Consider the following 16,049-nt stretch of genomic DNA (forward strand, 5'->3'; position numbering starts at 1 on the left):
TTGATAAGTCGGATATTTTTTTATAGACTTTAAAAGGTTTGTTAATTGCTTATTTGGAGGGCAAGTTCGAGGATGTTTTCGTAATTTACATGGAGAGAAATTAATCCATTGGATTGGCGTGATAGTGGCCTGCTGTATTGTTTAAACCCGAAACCGGTTTCACGTTTTCGATATTTTCTCTGCCCACTCATTTACTTTTTTTTTTGGTACAATCATTTTCATCTTCTCTATCTTTTCTATTAAAAGAGAGTATCATTTTTATCTACCATAAAAAAATTATACTAACCTTATTTACGTCCATTTTATTAATTACAATTATTTAATTATTTATATTAACCTATTTAATATATAAAGATATTAATAATAAATCAATTTTAACTGTAAATTTAAACTTTATTTTTAGTTATAACAAAATGTTGAGAAAAAATCTAACAAAATCTTTCTAAAAATTTAAAATATTTTATTTAAATTAACACCATTGATTAATTTCGTAATTAAAAATATATACTATTATACATTAATTTAAATAAAATTTTATTATGAAACAAAATAAAATAAAAGTGTATGCTATTTTTCAAATTTTATAATTATATTCTATATCTTTTTTATTAAAAGAAATACCATAAAAAATCATACTAGGTCTATTTCATCAATTACATCTATTTGACTATTTAAGTTAATCTATTTAGTATATAACATTTCTAAAAAATCTTATAAATTATATATATATATATTAATAAATAAATTTTAACTGTAAATTTAAATTTTATTTTTACTTATAACAAAATATGTTAAAAAACCTAACAAAATCTTAATAAAATTTTAAAATATTTTTAAATTAATGCAGCGATTGATTTCATAATTAATAATATATTATTATTATAATGTATTTACTAATAAAATCTCACAATATACTAATATAAATAACATATAAATATAAATTATGCTAAAAAATATCAGTTTTAGTATAACTAAATAAAATTTTAAAATGTATTGTATTCAGTCTGTAAAAATTAGAAAAAATGAAGCAGATTCTCAATTTTTTATTTCATACTATGAATTTATTTTACCAAACTCGAAAATATATCAATATATAATAAAAACTAATAATAAAGTAAAATATATAAAAAAAATCAGTATACATTAATAATATCGAATAAGAAACATAACAAATAACATTATAGATTTACACAATATATAACACTAAAATGTAAATATCTTTTAAAGTTTTGCGATGGTATCCGTTATATATTTATAAAATAAAAATCTATCCGCGCGGATGTGCGGGTAAAAAATCTAGTTTTCTATTATTAAATGAATCTAACTGTACTTTTATTATTAAAGACCTAATATTGTAATAACCTCGTTATATTAATTGATGAGAAACAATATGCAGTCGTGATTAAAAAAAAAAAAAAGAGAAACAATCTGCAGTATTAGCTCTTGATCCAGTATAAGTTATTAGAACGTATCAGTAAAAGAAGAGAAGGCATCTTTATTGGCAAGAAAATAAGAGAACCTTGTTTAGATGATACTTTGGAATTTAACGTATACTACAATCTTTCTTTTGGTGAATAATAAAAAAAGAAAGTCATACCATGAAAGTAGAATGTACGTAGTTAAGTAGGGTGTTTGAATGCGTTCATTGAACATATATATCTAAATAATTCTTGGTTTTTGAATTACTTTTTAATAGTTCTAACCTAACCTTTTTCTAGAATTTTGAATATAATAACTGGTAGTACTTGAAAATACAAAGCCAAATCTCAAACAAGACTAAGGACTAAACTAATACAATGGTGGGAAATAATGAGCAGTGCTTGAAACAGATCACTTATGCTTTTACCGGCTTTAAATTGTTTGATACGGTGTATGAAACTCTTGAGTTCTTGTTGATTTTCAACTGCCAATACATCGAAAACTGACTGATCAATTTCATTTATCTTGTATTCCCATTTTGTTTCTCTTCTACCTCTTGATTCACTTCACTACTACAAGTCTACATCAGCTGCTTTTAAAATTGGCTCTTTTACTAGGCAATGACACTTTAGAACTTATTGAGTCTCTTGCTTTGATTGAGGAGCTGCATTGTAATTCATAAAGATATCGACAACTGAAGGCATTACTTAAGCACAAAAATAAGCAAAACAAATCTCAGTAAAAAGAAAAAAGCTTGCATGCACCAAAATTCATCGCTTACCCGATTATTCTCTTTTGAGTTGTTTATCTTTTTCCCCAATTTTATTTTCATGTGTCCCTTTGTTTGATTGTGATTGTTTAGGTGCGTATGTTACATCACTTGATGGAAAAATTACATCCTGATAAGGAAACTATGAGAATTAGTTCTACAAGATACTTCGTAAGACACATTTTGAGAGCACATATAAGCTCTCGAGTCATTCAAACACCATTTGCTAGTGCAAATTGCTAACACACCTCAAGAAAGGCTTACAATATAATTTAGCTAATTATATCTTTGTGCCTAATTATGTGTTACCAATCAAACCAAGAGAGTCATTGTGCCTAATTATTTCTTTTTGCTTGACATTTAGCTATACTACATTTCAAGTAAGGCTTACAATATGATTTAGACAAATGAAAGAAAATACCTCTTCAGAAACTAGACCTGTGTTTTTATATGGAGTTTTGGAATTAGACAAAGTATAAGTGATACTGTTGTCCTCTTCATGCATTGCTTCTTGATTTCTAAACAACATTTATTAGCATAATAATCTATATTATTTTAAATTGTTCAGTTTTATTAAATTTTAGTTTATATATCTCTTATTGGTTCATATATTGATGATTTATAATAAATCTGAAACAAATCATTATTTTTACGTTTTTAAAATAAAATTATTAGATCAATTATGAAATAAATTTTTTTCAAAAAAATAAAATTGTAAAATAACTTTTTAATTATTTTTATTTGGTTTAAATGATAATTTTACTAACCATTTAGGTTAATATGACATTGTGTGGTTTACTTTTGCACTTCTATTGAAACTAGAGATTTTTTCCCGGGCTACGCCCGGGTTTTAGACAAATATATTTACATTTAATATATAAAATACATATACATTTTGAATTTATAAGAATATTAAACTAAAATTGTTGTTCTTAAATATATAAAATACATATACAAATACAAATTGTCCATTGAATTTTAAATGATTGAAAGAAAACTAAAATTGTTGTTCTTTTAATATCAACAATATATATGGAACAGTGAAGGTGAAAATGAATAAAATGTTAACAAAACTGTAGTTATAATTCAAATTATCATTATCTATTTATCTGGCGTATTGGGATTCTCATGAAAATATGTTATTAATCTACTAATCCAAACGTATGCACACTCACCTCATAGTTTCAATAAAACAATTCAATATGTAGTCACTCATTTTTTCTTAAACAACACATAGTCGCTCTTTATACATTTCTCTTTATTTTCTAATGGATCACAACTTTGGTTTAATATGTGAATCACTTTGTAAGAAGAGATTAGTAAGTTAAAATATGAATGGGAAATATAAAGTGTTCGTTACAATTAAAAAACACACTAATAACTTATATTTTAATAAAGGTATTGTGTGACACAACAAAACTACTCGAGTATGAGTAGCTTAATTTTTTTTTAAACTTAAAATTTTTTCGATCAGTCATATTAGAAGATTTAAAGATTATATGTTTACACTTTGTTTATTGCTTACTTACTAATAAAGGTTCTTTGCTTTCGAGAGATGAATATATGATCATTAAGCTACAAATAACAAAAGGAAGACTATACTCTAGCCAAGTAGCATGCCACAAAATTAAGGTGAACTTCCTCTCTTGCCCAAGACGGGATATTTGTTTTCTTGTATTGTGATGTGTGGTTTATTTCCTTTTTCGTGCCGACATTGTTTTGGCTTTCAACATTGGTTTACTACTTTGGCTTTGATTAGTCTTCAATGACATTAAGAACTCACACCACTATATGTGATTAAATGTATTATTACTGTTAACATTCGTTTAACCTTGTATAGAGATGGTCACACAGATATGTCAAAACACATGGCAAATTTTATGGCAATGGGAAAGCCAATACAATTTCTTCCAATAATATGTAAAGATAACTCTTTATCACTGTATTTACTCATATTTCCATAATTGAGCTGATTTCTTAATTGATGTGTGAACATTAGTTCTATGCCTCATGATCACAATTATGAACAACCAAAATGTCGCCAAGGATCACAATCCGTAAGTTTTAACTATACTTGTAATTTACAGGAGGACAGAAAGGTTTCTGATCAGCCTATAATATCAATGATAAAGAGATTTTGCTTGAAATTCTTTTAAGAATATCCTGAACATCCCTAAGGACGATTGGTTTAGCTTTGTATATCTTATTCCTCTGTATTTGCGTTTTGTTTTTACTGACTCAACTGATAAGGTTCTTTGGCTTCAAGAGCGCTGTTTTTCAGCTTCAAAGAGTAAAAGCTCCTGAAACTATTTGCTACCCAAAAGAATAAAATGATACAATGTTTAAGGCGATGTACCTTTCTCTGCTTTCTCTTACTTCAAACTGGATAAGCCAGTCCTCTGGCTTGATCAGCAGGTTGAGCCTGCCAACTATTTCTGTTTTTGTATCTTGTCACCATCCAAAAGCATAATCTAAGACGCAACATTATCAAAGCTATTTAAACACACATAAAATAAATAGAACACAAACATACTGCCAAACGCAAACTCAAACACACAGAAAACAACTCAAGCCACGCATAACTACATCAAACTTGAACACTACCTTACATGTATAAGAATCTGGAATGTACATTATTTGCTTCCTCAATGAAGTGACCTCACGCGCGCTCAGGGAAGAAGCCCTAACTACCTCAACTCAAGCCACACATAACTACTATTGTAAAAAAACTTCACATTCCACGAACTTGAACACTACCTTACCTATCGAAAGAGCTATCATTGTTCCCATTGATAAGAATCCGGTTATAGAGAAGGCCTTGTTAAAACTAACACATACTATTGAAGTTTTGATAAATAGTCTGCGGCTGTGACTGCTATCGACATACATTTCATCTATTGCTCTTGTCCCTGTAAAAACGTTTACATACAGAAGTTATACACAAAAAAATTCTAAAACAGGACACTAAGAGAATTTGAAAATGGACAGTGATAAAACCTAACATTTCACCAGATTAGCTCCAGCATGGCCTTGCATGACTCTACTCCGATGATAACGCGAAGCCAATAGCTGGTCTTGAGGTTCAGAGCCAGTGGCAGTGAGATAAAACAGTATTCAATGCCATGTAGAACCATAGCTCGAGCTGCCTTGGGAAACCATTTGATCCCAACATATAGCGGACTAAGACATTGCACCAATAGTTCTTCAGTTATGATTTCATCAGGTTATAAATCATACGAAAAGTACACAGGAAATCTCGACTAACCTACCTACTTCAATTTTTGCAAACATTTCCTGAAAAACCTATTGATAACCACAGAGAAGTATTGAATATGTTAACCAAATATCTTGATTAAGTACGAAAAATGTTTAATTTGGAGAACTTCTACTCAAAACTACCTTAAAGCCAGTGCTACCATGATTAACCTGAAGTCAATAAAGTATCAGCAAAGGGAGGTCGAGCTCTTTCCAACTCCAAACTTGACTCACCTGGTCTTTCAGAAAGATGCAACTTTCTATAAATCCTGAGGTCACTTCATCAGCGTCAATAATAGAAGTTGAGTTGTATGTACATTATTTGCTTCCTCAAGGAAGCTAACATGTATCACTACACTAAGCTCTTTTGCCAGCTTCTGCATCATGTATTAGTAACCCATATCGAGCACAACTATATAAAATATACATCTCTAAATGGCATCTCACTGTGTTGATTAAAGCACAAACTTGACAGAAGTAATATACCTTAAACACTCTCATGTAGTCATGGATGTTAAAGAAAAAAACAAAAAAGATAGGGGATACTTGTGTTCATCTTGTATGGTAATCATTTTGTAATACTCAAATAGTCAGGGGAAGACAATATAGATCACTACATAACATGACTCTAATTGACTCCAGAGACCCCAAAACATCAAGTCAATACTTAAGGCAAGTGATGTCAATGTAAATGGAAACATAGCAGAGATACCACCTTCTGAGAAAACAAAATCTGAGAAATATTTAAGAGCAAGAATGACCTGAACAAAAACAATGGGTGCTTCTTTTGCGTATGCTTCTCTGACCAGAAACCAAAATCCAGAAACAAAAGCTCAGCCTCATTCTCTCTATCGCTTGTCTTTCTCTCTCTAATTGTCAAAATGAGAATGTTATCTCAGCTCCAGGACGCTTTGCAACACTGAGTCTCATCCTTTATTCTACTATATTTCCCTTAAAAGAAAGCACAATCAAAATTGATTCAGAAAATATTAATTCCAATCAATCTTTGTTTCACAACCCTAAAATCAGATGAGATTGTTTTTGGTTCACAAAAATCAAAACAATCAGGAAAGCGGTTGATAACCTCGTGATAATTGATAGTTCTGTAGAATCGATGTTGAGTTTGGGATAGAGGCCTCTCTTCTTCACAGTATGAGTAGATTGAGAAGGTATTTTTTGGATTTATATTGCTACTTTCTCGGTAGATGGAAGAGGGGAGAAGGTGAGGAGGTTTTTATATGTGTTTTTTTAAGTTGAAGAAAGTAGTAAATGAGGACGATAATTGGAGAAGGTGGTGAAGCCATGGATTTGTAACGGATCAGAAGTGCTTAAACGGCAAGAGACAAAACTTCAAAAGTGGTGATAACGTCGATTTACACGAAACGATAAGGGATAATGTGACGTTCGATCTTTAAGGTTAGAAGAAATGTGGACTTGATATGGGCCACTTAGATTTATTATCAGCCCACAAATATCCATTTAGACTAAAGCATGGATGACATGGCAGAATAAAAATTTCTCATTGGTTGATTTAATTAAATGACGTGGCATAGCTAATAGGGCTTCATATTCCCCTTTTAGTATAGTATAGATTTTAGATCATTCGACAAATCATCTAAAATTTTTGGGTATTTAACGATTCTCAAAAGTAAAACCCAAACTGTGACCTAGCACGTAAAGGAATCAAACCCAAACTAAATTCAAACTTCACCTGTTCCTAGATGGATGTAAAATTTATATATCCAAAAGACCAGAGATTGTTTTTGTTTCCTACCCAAAATCACAGTGGAAAATATTTGCCGACAAAAACGTATATTATTTTTAATTATGGTCTAGCAATACGTTGAAGTTTGAATTATTATCTTCTTACTAACTATTTAAAAAAAAATGAAATCTCCTGATATGAGATCAATGTCTGGTAACGTCTTTTCAAAATAAAATCCGAAATTTTCTCACAAATGATTTGCATAGAATCTTACGCATTTAAAACGATTAGTAAAGCCATTTAATTCATTTCATCTAATAAGGAAATAAATGTTATAAACTTAGAAGGTAAAATGCTCGTGTCTTTTGAATATCTACAACAAGAAAATCTCTCTTCAAACGTATAATCTATTTTCTCTCTCTCAAAGAACATAAAACTTCAGAAAAACAACAACAATGGCAGAAAACGACTTCTCACTTAAAGAGACATGTCCGAAAATCGGCGGTGGAAGATCAACTCCCGGCGGCGAAATGCAAACGTCATCGTTCGACCTCGTGGAGCGAATGACATTTCTCTACATCCGAGTCGTCAAGGCTCGAGCCTTACCTTCCAACGACTCATTCATCGAAGTCACCATCGGAAGCTACAAAGGAAGAACGAAGAACAACACAAACCCTAACCCTAACCCTGAGTTCCACGAAGTCTTCGCCTTTAACAAGGATCGTCTCCAAGGAAACGTCTTGGACGTTGCTGTGAAGGCCAACGAAGAAGTGATTATTGGTAAGTGCAAGTTCGAAGTTGCTGAGATTCCGACGCGTGTCCCTCCGGACAGTCCATTGGCTCCTCAGTGGTATAGATTAGAAGACATCAACGGGAACAGGTTCGGAGGAGAGGTTATGCTGTCTGTTTGGATGGGGACACAAGCTGATGAAGTGTTCCCTGAAGCTTGGCATTCAGATTGCGTTACCGTGAATGGAGACAACGCAGTGATCGCACGGTCTAAAGTTTATCTATCTCCGAGGCTTTGGTATCTGCGTGTGAACATCATCGAGGCTCAAGATTTGGTTCCGTTACAAGGAAACAGAACCAATCCGGAGATTTTAGTGAAAGGGTTTTTAGGGAACATTGTCGTGAGGAGTCGGGTGTCTCAGACACGAACCTTGAGTCCGGTTTGGAACGAGGATATGATGTTTGTTGCGGTTGAGCCTTTTGAAGACAGCTTGATACTTAGCTTGGAATGCAAGTTAGGTCAAAACGAAGAGTGTTTAGGGAAATGTGAGATAAAGTTATCTCAAGTTGAGAGAAGGGTAATGCCGGATACTGTGCCGGCTATGTGGTACAACTTGGAACGCGTCGTGGACTCAGTGGTACAGGGATTCGCGGGGAGGATTCATTTGCGGGTTTCGTTGGACGGAGGTTACCATGTTCTTGACGAGTCTATTCAGTATAGCAGCGATTATAGAGCTTCTGCGAAAATTTTATGGACTCCAGCGATCGGTGTGTTGGAGCTTGGTGTCATCAGTGCGTCTGGTTTGATGCCTATGAAGTCACGTGAGGGCCGAGGAACCACTGATGCGTATTGTGTGGCCAAGTACGGGCAGAAGTGGGTGAGAACGAGGACGATTGTCGATACTTTTAGCCCGAAATGGAACGAGCAGTATACTTGGGAGGTTTATGATCCTTACACCGTTATCACCATTGGGGTTTTCGACAACATGCATCTATTAGTACCAGGAAACACGAATGGTCCTAGAGATTCAAGAATCGGTAAGATACGGATACGTTTGTCCACGCTCGAAACGGAACGGATCTACACGCATTCGTATCCACTCATTGTTTTGAAACCAGACGGTGTGAAGAAAATGGGTGAAATTCAGCTCGCGGTTCGATTCTCATGTACTTCAACGATCGATATGCTTCAGAAATACTCAGAGCCGTTGCTGCCTATGATGCACTACTTAACTCCATTGTCAATCTACCAGCTAGACAGTCTTAGGCATCAAGCAACTCATATACTTTGTATGAACCTAGGCCGGACCGAGCCGCCGCTAGGGAGAGATGTGGTTGAGTATATGCTTGATTTCGGATCCAACATTTGGAGTATCAGAAGAGGAAGAGCGAATTTCGAACGTCTTGTGACATTCTTCACTGCGTTTCTTGATGCTTGGGTTTGGTTTGATTCGGTTTGCAAATGGAAGAGTCCGGTAACAACGATTCTTGCACATTTTATCTTCTTGTTCATTGTGTTTCTCCCTAAGTATTGTGTCACCTCTCTGCTGCTGTACTGCTTTGTGATTGGGTTTTATCGGTATCGGTTGAGACCGAGGCATCCTCCTCACATGGATATAAAGCTGTCTAAAGCGGATTCGGCTTTACCTGATGAGCTAGACGAGGAGTTTGATGGGTTCCCGAGTGGGAAATCTGCAGATTTGGTGAAGAAAAGGTATGATAGGTTAAGAGGAATCGCAGGGAGGATGATGATGGTTTTAGGAGACTTGGCTACTCAGGGAGAGAGAGTTAAGAATCTGTTGAGCTGGAGAGATCCTAGGGCAACGTTTCTGTTTTCGATGTTTTGTTTGGTTGCTTGTGGAGTGATCTTCTTAATCTCCATGAAACTGCTGATGACTTTGCTTGCCTTCTACGTCATGAGACACCCTAGGCTCAGGATTTTTGATATTCCTTCGGTTCCTCAAAACTTCTTTAGGAGATTGCCTTCAAGAGCTGATAGTATGTTGTGATCTTTTTTTGTTTCATTTTTATTATGCTTTGATTTCTTTTAATTTTGAGACGTTTCATTGATATTCATCATTTTATAATTTTGGTTATAGTGATTTCTTTGAAATTGTTTACTTTTCTTTTTTTAATTCTGTAGACCTTTGATATTTGTGTCATTCGAATACGTAGGATTTTTGTTGTTGTTAATATCACCTTGCAAATGTTTGTGCAAACTAGAGTCGCTCAGATATCAGCTAGCGTTCCAAGTTGTGACTGGCGTTTCTGAATGGATGCATGATTTTCAAAGTCAGTCAAGACAATTTTGTCAAAAACCGAAGGTAAACAAAGAAAAAGATCCCTTCAGGATCATCATCATCCTTAAATAAAATTTGTTTTGTCTTCTACTCTTTGTGCTCCATAAAGTTTTGATCTTCCTTAGTCTCCCATTGTTGTTAATCAGCTTCGTGATCTGATATTGTCAGTGAAGAACACAAAAACTAAGTGTAAAAGGACTTATATAATCTCTTTCGTTTCTCATCTCTCACATATAACTTGTTTTTGTGGTATCATCCCCCACGAGATGGAAAACTTGTTCAGAATTAAAAACTTGATATTAGCTTCAATTTTCTATTACAGCCATTGTCAAACTGCTCTAGATTGTTGTTGTTGTTTTTGTATAGGAGGAAAAGTTTCTAACGTCGTAGCTCGACTGACTCAACTCTCAAGTATTATAATTTGATTTGTCAACGAACCATTTTTCTGGTGTTTTTCCTCCTGCCAGTTACAATTTTTCCTTACTTTGGTCTTTGAGCAATTGAACATCTTTAATATTTCAACTCTACAAGAGTTCACAATGGAGTTCAGTCTGATAGAACCTATTCTTCCGAGCTTCAGTGATCTATTTATGAGTCTGATTCGAACAATTCTCAGAACAGAGGATTGGTTATGTGTGATTTTATCAAATGTTGTGTTGTTATGTTCTTTAGAGAAACGATTAATGTTCTGCTTCCTCTGTGTGTTTTATTTGGAATTTATTGGCTTTCATAATTCCATTTCAGTGGTTTGTGTGGTTTCATGCATGTTGTCATGTTGATAAAGCATGTTCGTTGGAAAATAATGACTCCGTGTTACACAACACTTACATGTAAGAGCTTCTCCAGTTATTCCTATTTATTCTTAAACTCTATTTTAGAGTTAAACTAGGGGTATTCCGGCGCTACGCGCCGGATTCGTACCTTTAGTGTTTAGTCGTCTAATAAGTTGTTAAGTATTTGTTGATTCATTTTGTATTGGTTGGTGATAGTAATATATTTGACTCTTTTGTAATTGTCGAGGCAAAAGATGAATATCGTAATTTGTCGAAGCTTGGTTTGTAAGTTATTATTGGACCTGTTGGAGCTTGGATTGAAAGTTATTGTTTGATCAGCGGAGATTGCATGGTAACAGAAAGAAAAGGGTTAGTAAGTATAATATATTATTGAGTAATTGAAGTTTTGGTTGGGCACTTTATAAGGATATTAGCTTTATTTGTTTGCGTTGTATTGACTTTTTTTACATGTTATAGTTTCGTTTTAATCTAGAAATTGTATTATTTTCATGTTGTGTTTATTTGTAAGAGATATTCATAGTATTAGTTGGGATGTTATGTTATGTTTTTTGCTCTTTTGCGGATGAAGTCGTTTTCTTCTAAACTAAATAAAACTAATAAATATGTAAATTATAAAGACTAAAAATCCTAAAGATGAAATGTGGGTTGTAAATTTTGTTTTCAATTTTTGTAATCAAAGAATAATACAAAAAGAGCCGAGTTTTGCTAAACCATACCAATTTTGCTAGGTTTTTTCACGGTTTAGAATCCAAAAAAAGCTAACATATTCAGAGTAAACAATCACTATAGCTGTTAGCTATCTTCAAAAAGGATATGTAAACCATAAAGCTGAGGTTAATATGTACTTGTTGGTTGTGCCGGATCTAGGTTATCTGGGTGAGTGGGTGCAGCAGCATAGGATTTCAAAGATGCTTCGTTGGGTATGTAAACTTTCAAACCAATCTCGCCTCTTACAGGAGAGGAAATCCCACGGTTCTCCATGGGGGAAGTGAAGAACAACATCATTAGAATGAGGAACAAAAGAGGTAACTGGGAGAGATACCTTGCTACGGAAGGAACGGCCATAAGTAGGTCTGTTGTGACTATAAGCCTGAGCTTCAAGAGTGAGATAGTGAAGTCGAGATGGATCTGAGATGTTGAAGAAGAAACTCAAAAGGAGAAAGCGTTTAGATTGCTCATCATCATGAGATGACCGTCGAAGTATAGTTCAACGAAAGCGTTTGCGGTTCCTTGACCGTCTGTTGGGAAGAGAATGTGTGCTCTGATCTACCCCTGAGCTTGAATGGAAGTTTGGTAAATTAGACATTCCAATTTGATTTTATGATTTTGTGTTTTCTTTCTGACTATACGACCAAAAATATTTGTTCTCTTAGATGTGAATATGTGATACACAAAGCATCCGTAATTTTAATATTGTGGTAATAGTTTTAAGCATGATGACGGCATATATAACCAGAAAACATGTATGATTTAATGGTTTAATACCACTTTAGTTTACAACACAAATAAAAGCAGTTAAGTGCTATTGTATTCTTTAAGAGATCACTTGGAACCCAAGCGAAACATATTGCGACTCTCGTGTTGTAAAAGGACAGGCAACTTGTTGCCCATAAAAAAAGAGAAGACGTGGAACTTGCTCTCGTCTCTAATCTATATATTGTTTTTAGTTGTATTATAATTAATACTATATTTATCAATTGGAAATAAGCATAAAGAAAGGTTTTGCATTGATAATAGAAATAACAACAACCACGATCTAATAGGTTTTTAGGGGAAAATTTAAAAAAACAACATAGCGTAGGTGAAAGATGCAGGAAACAGAAAACTATTTAGACTAATCGTGGTTGTTTGGGCGCCAGTGCGTTACTCATTCCACACGTGCTTTCTTACTGGCATTCCCTGCCAGATCAGCTTCCTCCGCAGCTAGTTCCTCACGCTGGGAAAAAGTACCATCAGCCTCGGGGGAAGGCGCTGCAACGCTGGACGTGATTGCAGCTATACCTTCTGGTGCTGCTGCAACATTCTGAAGAAGCGCTGGCTCGGTAACATCTGCACCTTCCTGTTTGCAACACTTAAAGCATGTAATCAGATATTTCTAATCATCAAACTCACAATAAGAAAGCTAGCAACACTCACCTCTAAAGTTGGAATGGGCGCAAGCTCCTGCGCAGGGAATATGCGAGAAATGGTAAAAGTTTGGTGGTTTGCAAAAAAATTGAAGTACTTCAACTTGAGCTGGAAAGTATAGGTATTTCCCACAATATCAGCGAGTGAGCAAGGCAGATCAACATCGACCTGAGCAGTAGCACCTACACCCTGAAAGCATTGAAAATATATTGTATGTTAAATTTCTTCACTCTGATTGCACCAACTACAGAACACGGAGATAGATCCAAGTATTGGCTCTACCACGATTTGTGCAGCCTCAGAAGCTAGAACATGAGTCAGTTTAGCGACTTCTGTATCAAACCCAAGGAAAGCCGCTGTGCCAGTGCCATCAGAAAGAGAGACTATCACACGGTACCTACCGCAGTGGATTGAAGATTCGGTTCTGCTCCAGCTACACAGAACCACAGATCTAAAAATACTTACCGGAGTTCAGCCACGGCATTGGTTTCATTGCATGGGAGACGCGTGAATGAAGTCTCCTCTCAAGTGAGTTTTTTTTTTTGAACAATTCGAACAGCCAATATAACACCACCCCTCACTTATCTGAATCTCAGTCACCTTAGCCGTGCAGAGGAACTCAATGATCTGTCAAGATAAGACAAACATACAAGTCTGAAGTACGTTCTTGGTAGGGTACTTAATCTATATATATCAGAATTTACCTGAGGTTCAGCAGTGACAACAAATTGGTTAAGCTCACAAACGTGTATGGGCTCAGTCTTCTGTGCCTGAACTACTTTTGATGAAGACGCTGACTGATCTGTCCCACCACCTGGCAAGCTGCAAGGAGATTAGTATTTAAATGCCGCTCACCACACAATGGACCGTCAATGAATAAATCTAAAATAGACAAAGTGGCTATCGAAATAGAGTTTGAGAACTCGCCGGTCAAACTCAGCTTTTCCGACAACAGACTCAGAATCAAATTAAAGACGTGTGGCAGAAGTGCCATTGAGATATAATTTTCCTGCAAAAACAGTAAGGGAGTTACTTAATTTACCGTGAACCGGACAAATGGATATGTTAACTATATGTTTGGATTCTAATATCTCTTACCTGCAACCATCTTAGGATTGATGCCAGTGGCGATAACAATTCTTGGCTCTCTCCCGTAACAGTCGAGCTTGCTATGGAAGGCAAGTGCCAAAGAATCAAACAGACTAACACGGATGGTTGAATCCCTGCACACAATCGTTGTTACAAAGTCAGACAATTTCAAAGTTGTACAAAATGGAGCTTAGAGGAACGACCCCACCTTTCGAGACGCAAGGTAAGCATAACACGCTGTGCTCCAGGTATCCGGTCGGTTATTGTGCTCCTAATTGCACAAAGCTCTCCCATTACATCTAAGATTTAGCAATTAGGATCACGTTAAAGCAACATCTTTCACAAAACTTATGAAATGCAATACAATAAACCGAATCATTTTCCCTAGCATCTAACGATTAGAATCCACAAAGCTTCAGATTACAAAAAAATAAGATAATAACAAATAAGTTGAATGAACTACCGGTCATGAACAAATTGGGAACCTTTCATAAAATTTGATTTGTAGTTTACTCGAACACAAAACTTATGATAGTTCAAAATAGCGTCTCATCTAGTTATTACCAAGCGAGTATAACATAAATTAATACGAGTTATATAACTTTAGACATGTATGCATGTTAACTCTAAACGACATATCATCATATAATAAAACAGAATCTTATATAAGATTTATCCTCTGGTAAAAAGCTAAGATGTTGCCTAGCTATGCAAGCAAAGATGTTGCCTAGCTATGTAAGCGTGCTCTATAGGTAATTAATCGCCAGTATGTTATTTTAAAAAATACCCGGGAGTTGTTTGCCGGTATTTGCTAGCTCCAGTATCTGGTCGTATGACCGGAAGCGGAAGTGTTCGGTAGGTATGTTCCTTACACTCGTTTTCTCAAAAGCTGTTTCTTCATTGAAACAAATTGAGACAGGCCCATCAGATAATCGAAATTTGGGGCTGTTCCAGGCCACGTCGAATCCGCTTAGATTGTAGACAGAGCCTTCGGTGAGACGTTGTCTGAACCTGAGCTGGCGAAGTGCCGAAACAGATCCGTGCACCAGCGTTGACTGAGAGGATAAAAAAACCAAAACTCGATAAAAATTGAACATTGTTAGAGGCTTAGTATAAGACAATTGTGTTTACGTTTTCATCGAGGAGCAACATATCAACGCTCATAAGCTCCCCGCCTTTGTTGATGTTTCTTGCCTCCCAAAATCTCAACAGACGGACCTCCGCGGTGTTAGAGCATCGCCTGGCTCTCAGGTCGGCAAGTAGCGTGTACGTAGACGCCATCGGAATTGCTTGCTATGGAAATAATCGCTTCTGTAAATTGTTTGGGTTGTACTCATCATCGAAGAAATGAAAGACATTTATAGGAGAAGCTCGAACCAGTTAAGATGGAAAAAGAAGAGTTGTTTGATTAACATGGGCGGAGTGGATTAATTGAGGAAAACTCAAAGTAAAGAAAGGATTTATGGAGTGGGAGGCGTTACGGAGATCGGAGCGACGGTTTGGTTTCGCGTGTTACATCGAAGAAGTCGCTCCTGGAAGAAGAAGCCGATGAACCCTAAACGCCTTTGGGTATAACGGGCCAAAAAGCACGGGCCAAAACAATTGAAATAACCAAAAGCCCAGTTCTCATTAAAACACAAAAAAAAAAAACACGAAGCGGGGCACTGGCTGAGCGACACGTGTCGGCAAAAGCTCTTCCCTCCATACTGATGTGGTGCAAGGAGGTGAGAGAAAACTCCCCTTTATATATATAGATTCGCTTCAACCTTTCTCTATTTTCACTTTTCAAAATAAAAAAAATACCATTTTGTATATTTAAAGGAATTTTATTTCTATTTCTATTTCTTTAAATATTGTTTGCC

At 35.2% G+C, this 16,049-nt stretch overlaps 2 protein-coding genes across 2 annotated transcripts; one reads left to right on the forward strand and one right to left on the reverse strand.

The window, feature by feature from the left end:
* Positions 1-7,546: 7,546 nt before the first annotated feature.
* On the forward strand, positions 7,547-10,437 carry LOC106364364 (FT-interacting protein 3-like). Its single transcript, XM_022691763.2, has one exon. It carries the CDS (start codon positions 7,604-7,606, stop codon positions 9,884-9,886), a length of 2,283 nt encoding a protein of 760 aa, XP_022547484.1. The 5' UTR covers positions 7,547-7,603; the 3' UTR covers positions 9,887-10,437.
* Positions 10,438-12,838: 2,401 nt separating this feature from the next.
* On the reverse strand, positions 12,839-15,468 carry LOC125578062. Its single transcript, XM_048740348.1, has 9 exons — positions 15,319-15,468; positions 14,975-15,242; positions 14,396-14,486; positions 14,197-14,321; positions 13,803-13,912; positions 13,673-13,725; positions 13,381-13,531; positions 13,108-13,287; positions 12,839-13,030 (listed from the first exon to the last, which is right to left on the reverse strand). Exons 1-9 carry the CDS (start codon positions 15,466-15,468, stop codon positions 12,839-12,841), a joined length of 1,320 nt encoding a protein of 439 aa, XP_048596305.1.
* Positions 15,469-16,049: the final 581 nt, after the last annotated feature.

The sequence above is a fragment of the Brassica napus genome, chromosome A9 (assembly GCF_020379485.1).
Source record: "Brassica napus cultivar Da-Ae chromosome A9, Da-Ae, whole genome shotgun sequence".
Taxonomy (NCBI): Eukaryota; Viridiplantae; Streptophyta; class Magnoliopsida; order Brassicales; family Brassicaceae; genus Brassica; species Brassica napus.

What these genes read in the sequence shown, in the direction of transcription:
- LOC106364364 (XM_022691763.2), top strand. Translation starts at nt 7,604, where the DNA reads ATGGCAGAAAACGACTTCTCACTTAAAGAGACATGTCCGAAAATCGGC.
- LOC125578062 (XM_048740348.1), bottom strand. Translation starts at nt 15,468, where the DNA reads ATGGCGTCTACGTACACGCTACTTGCCGACCTGAGAGCCAGGCGATGC. An exon ending in CTTACCTTGCGTCTCGAAAG is followed by an intron (nt 14,322 to 14,395) that starts GTGGGGTCGTTC and finishes GATTGTGTGCAG; the next exon opens with GGATTCAACCATCCGTGTTA. An exon ending in GAGATTCAGATAAGTGAGGG is followed by an intron (nt 13,532 to 13,672) that starts GTGGTGTTATAT and finishes GGTTCTGTGTAG; the next exon opens with CTGGAGCAGAACCGAATCTT.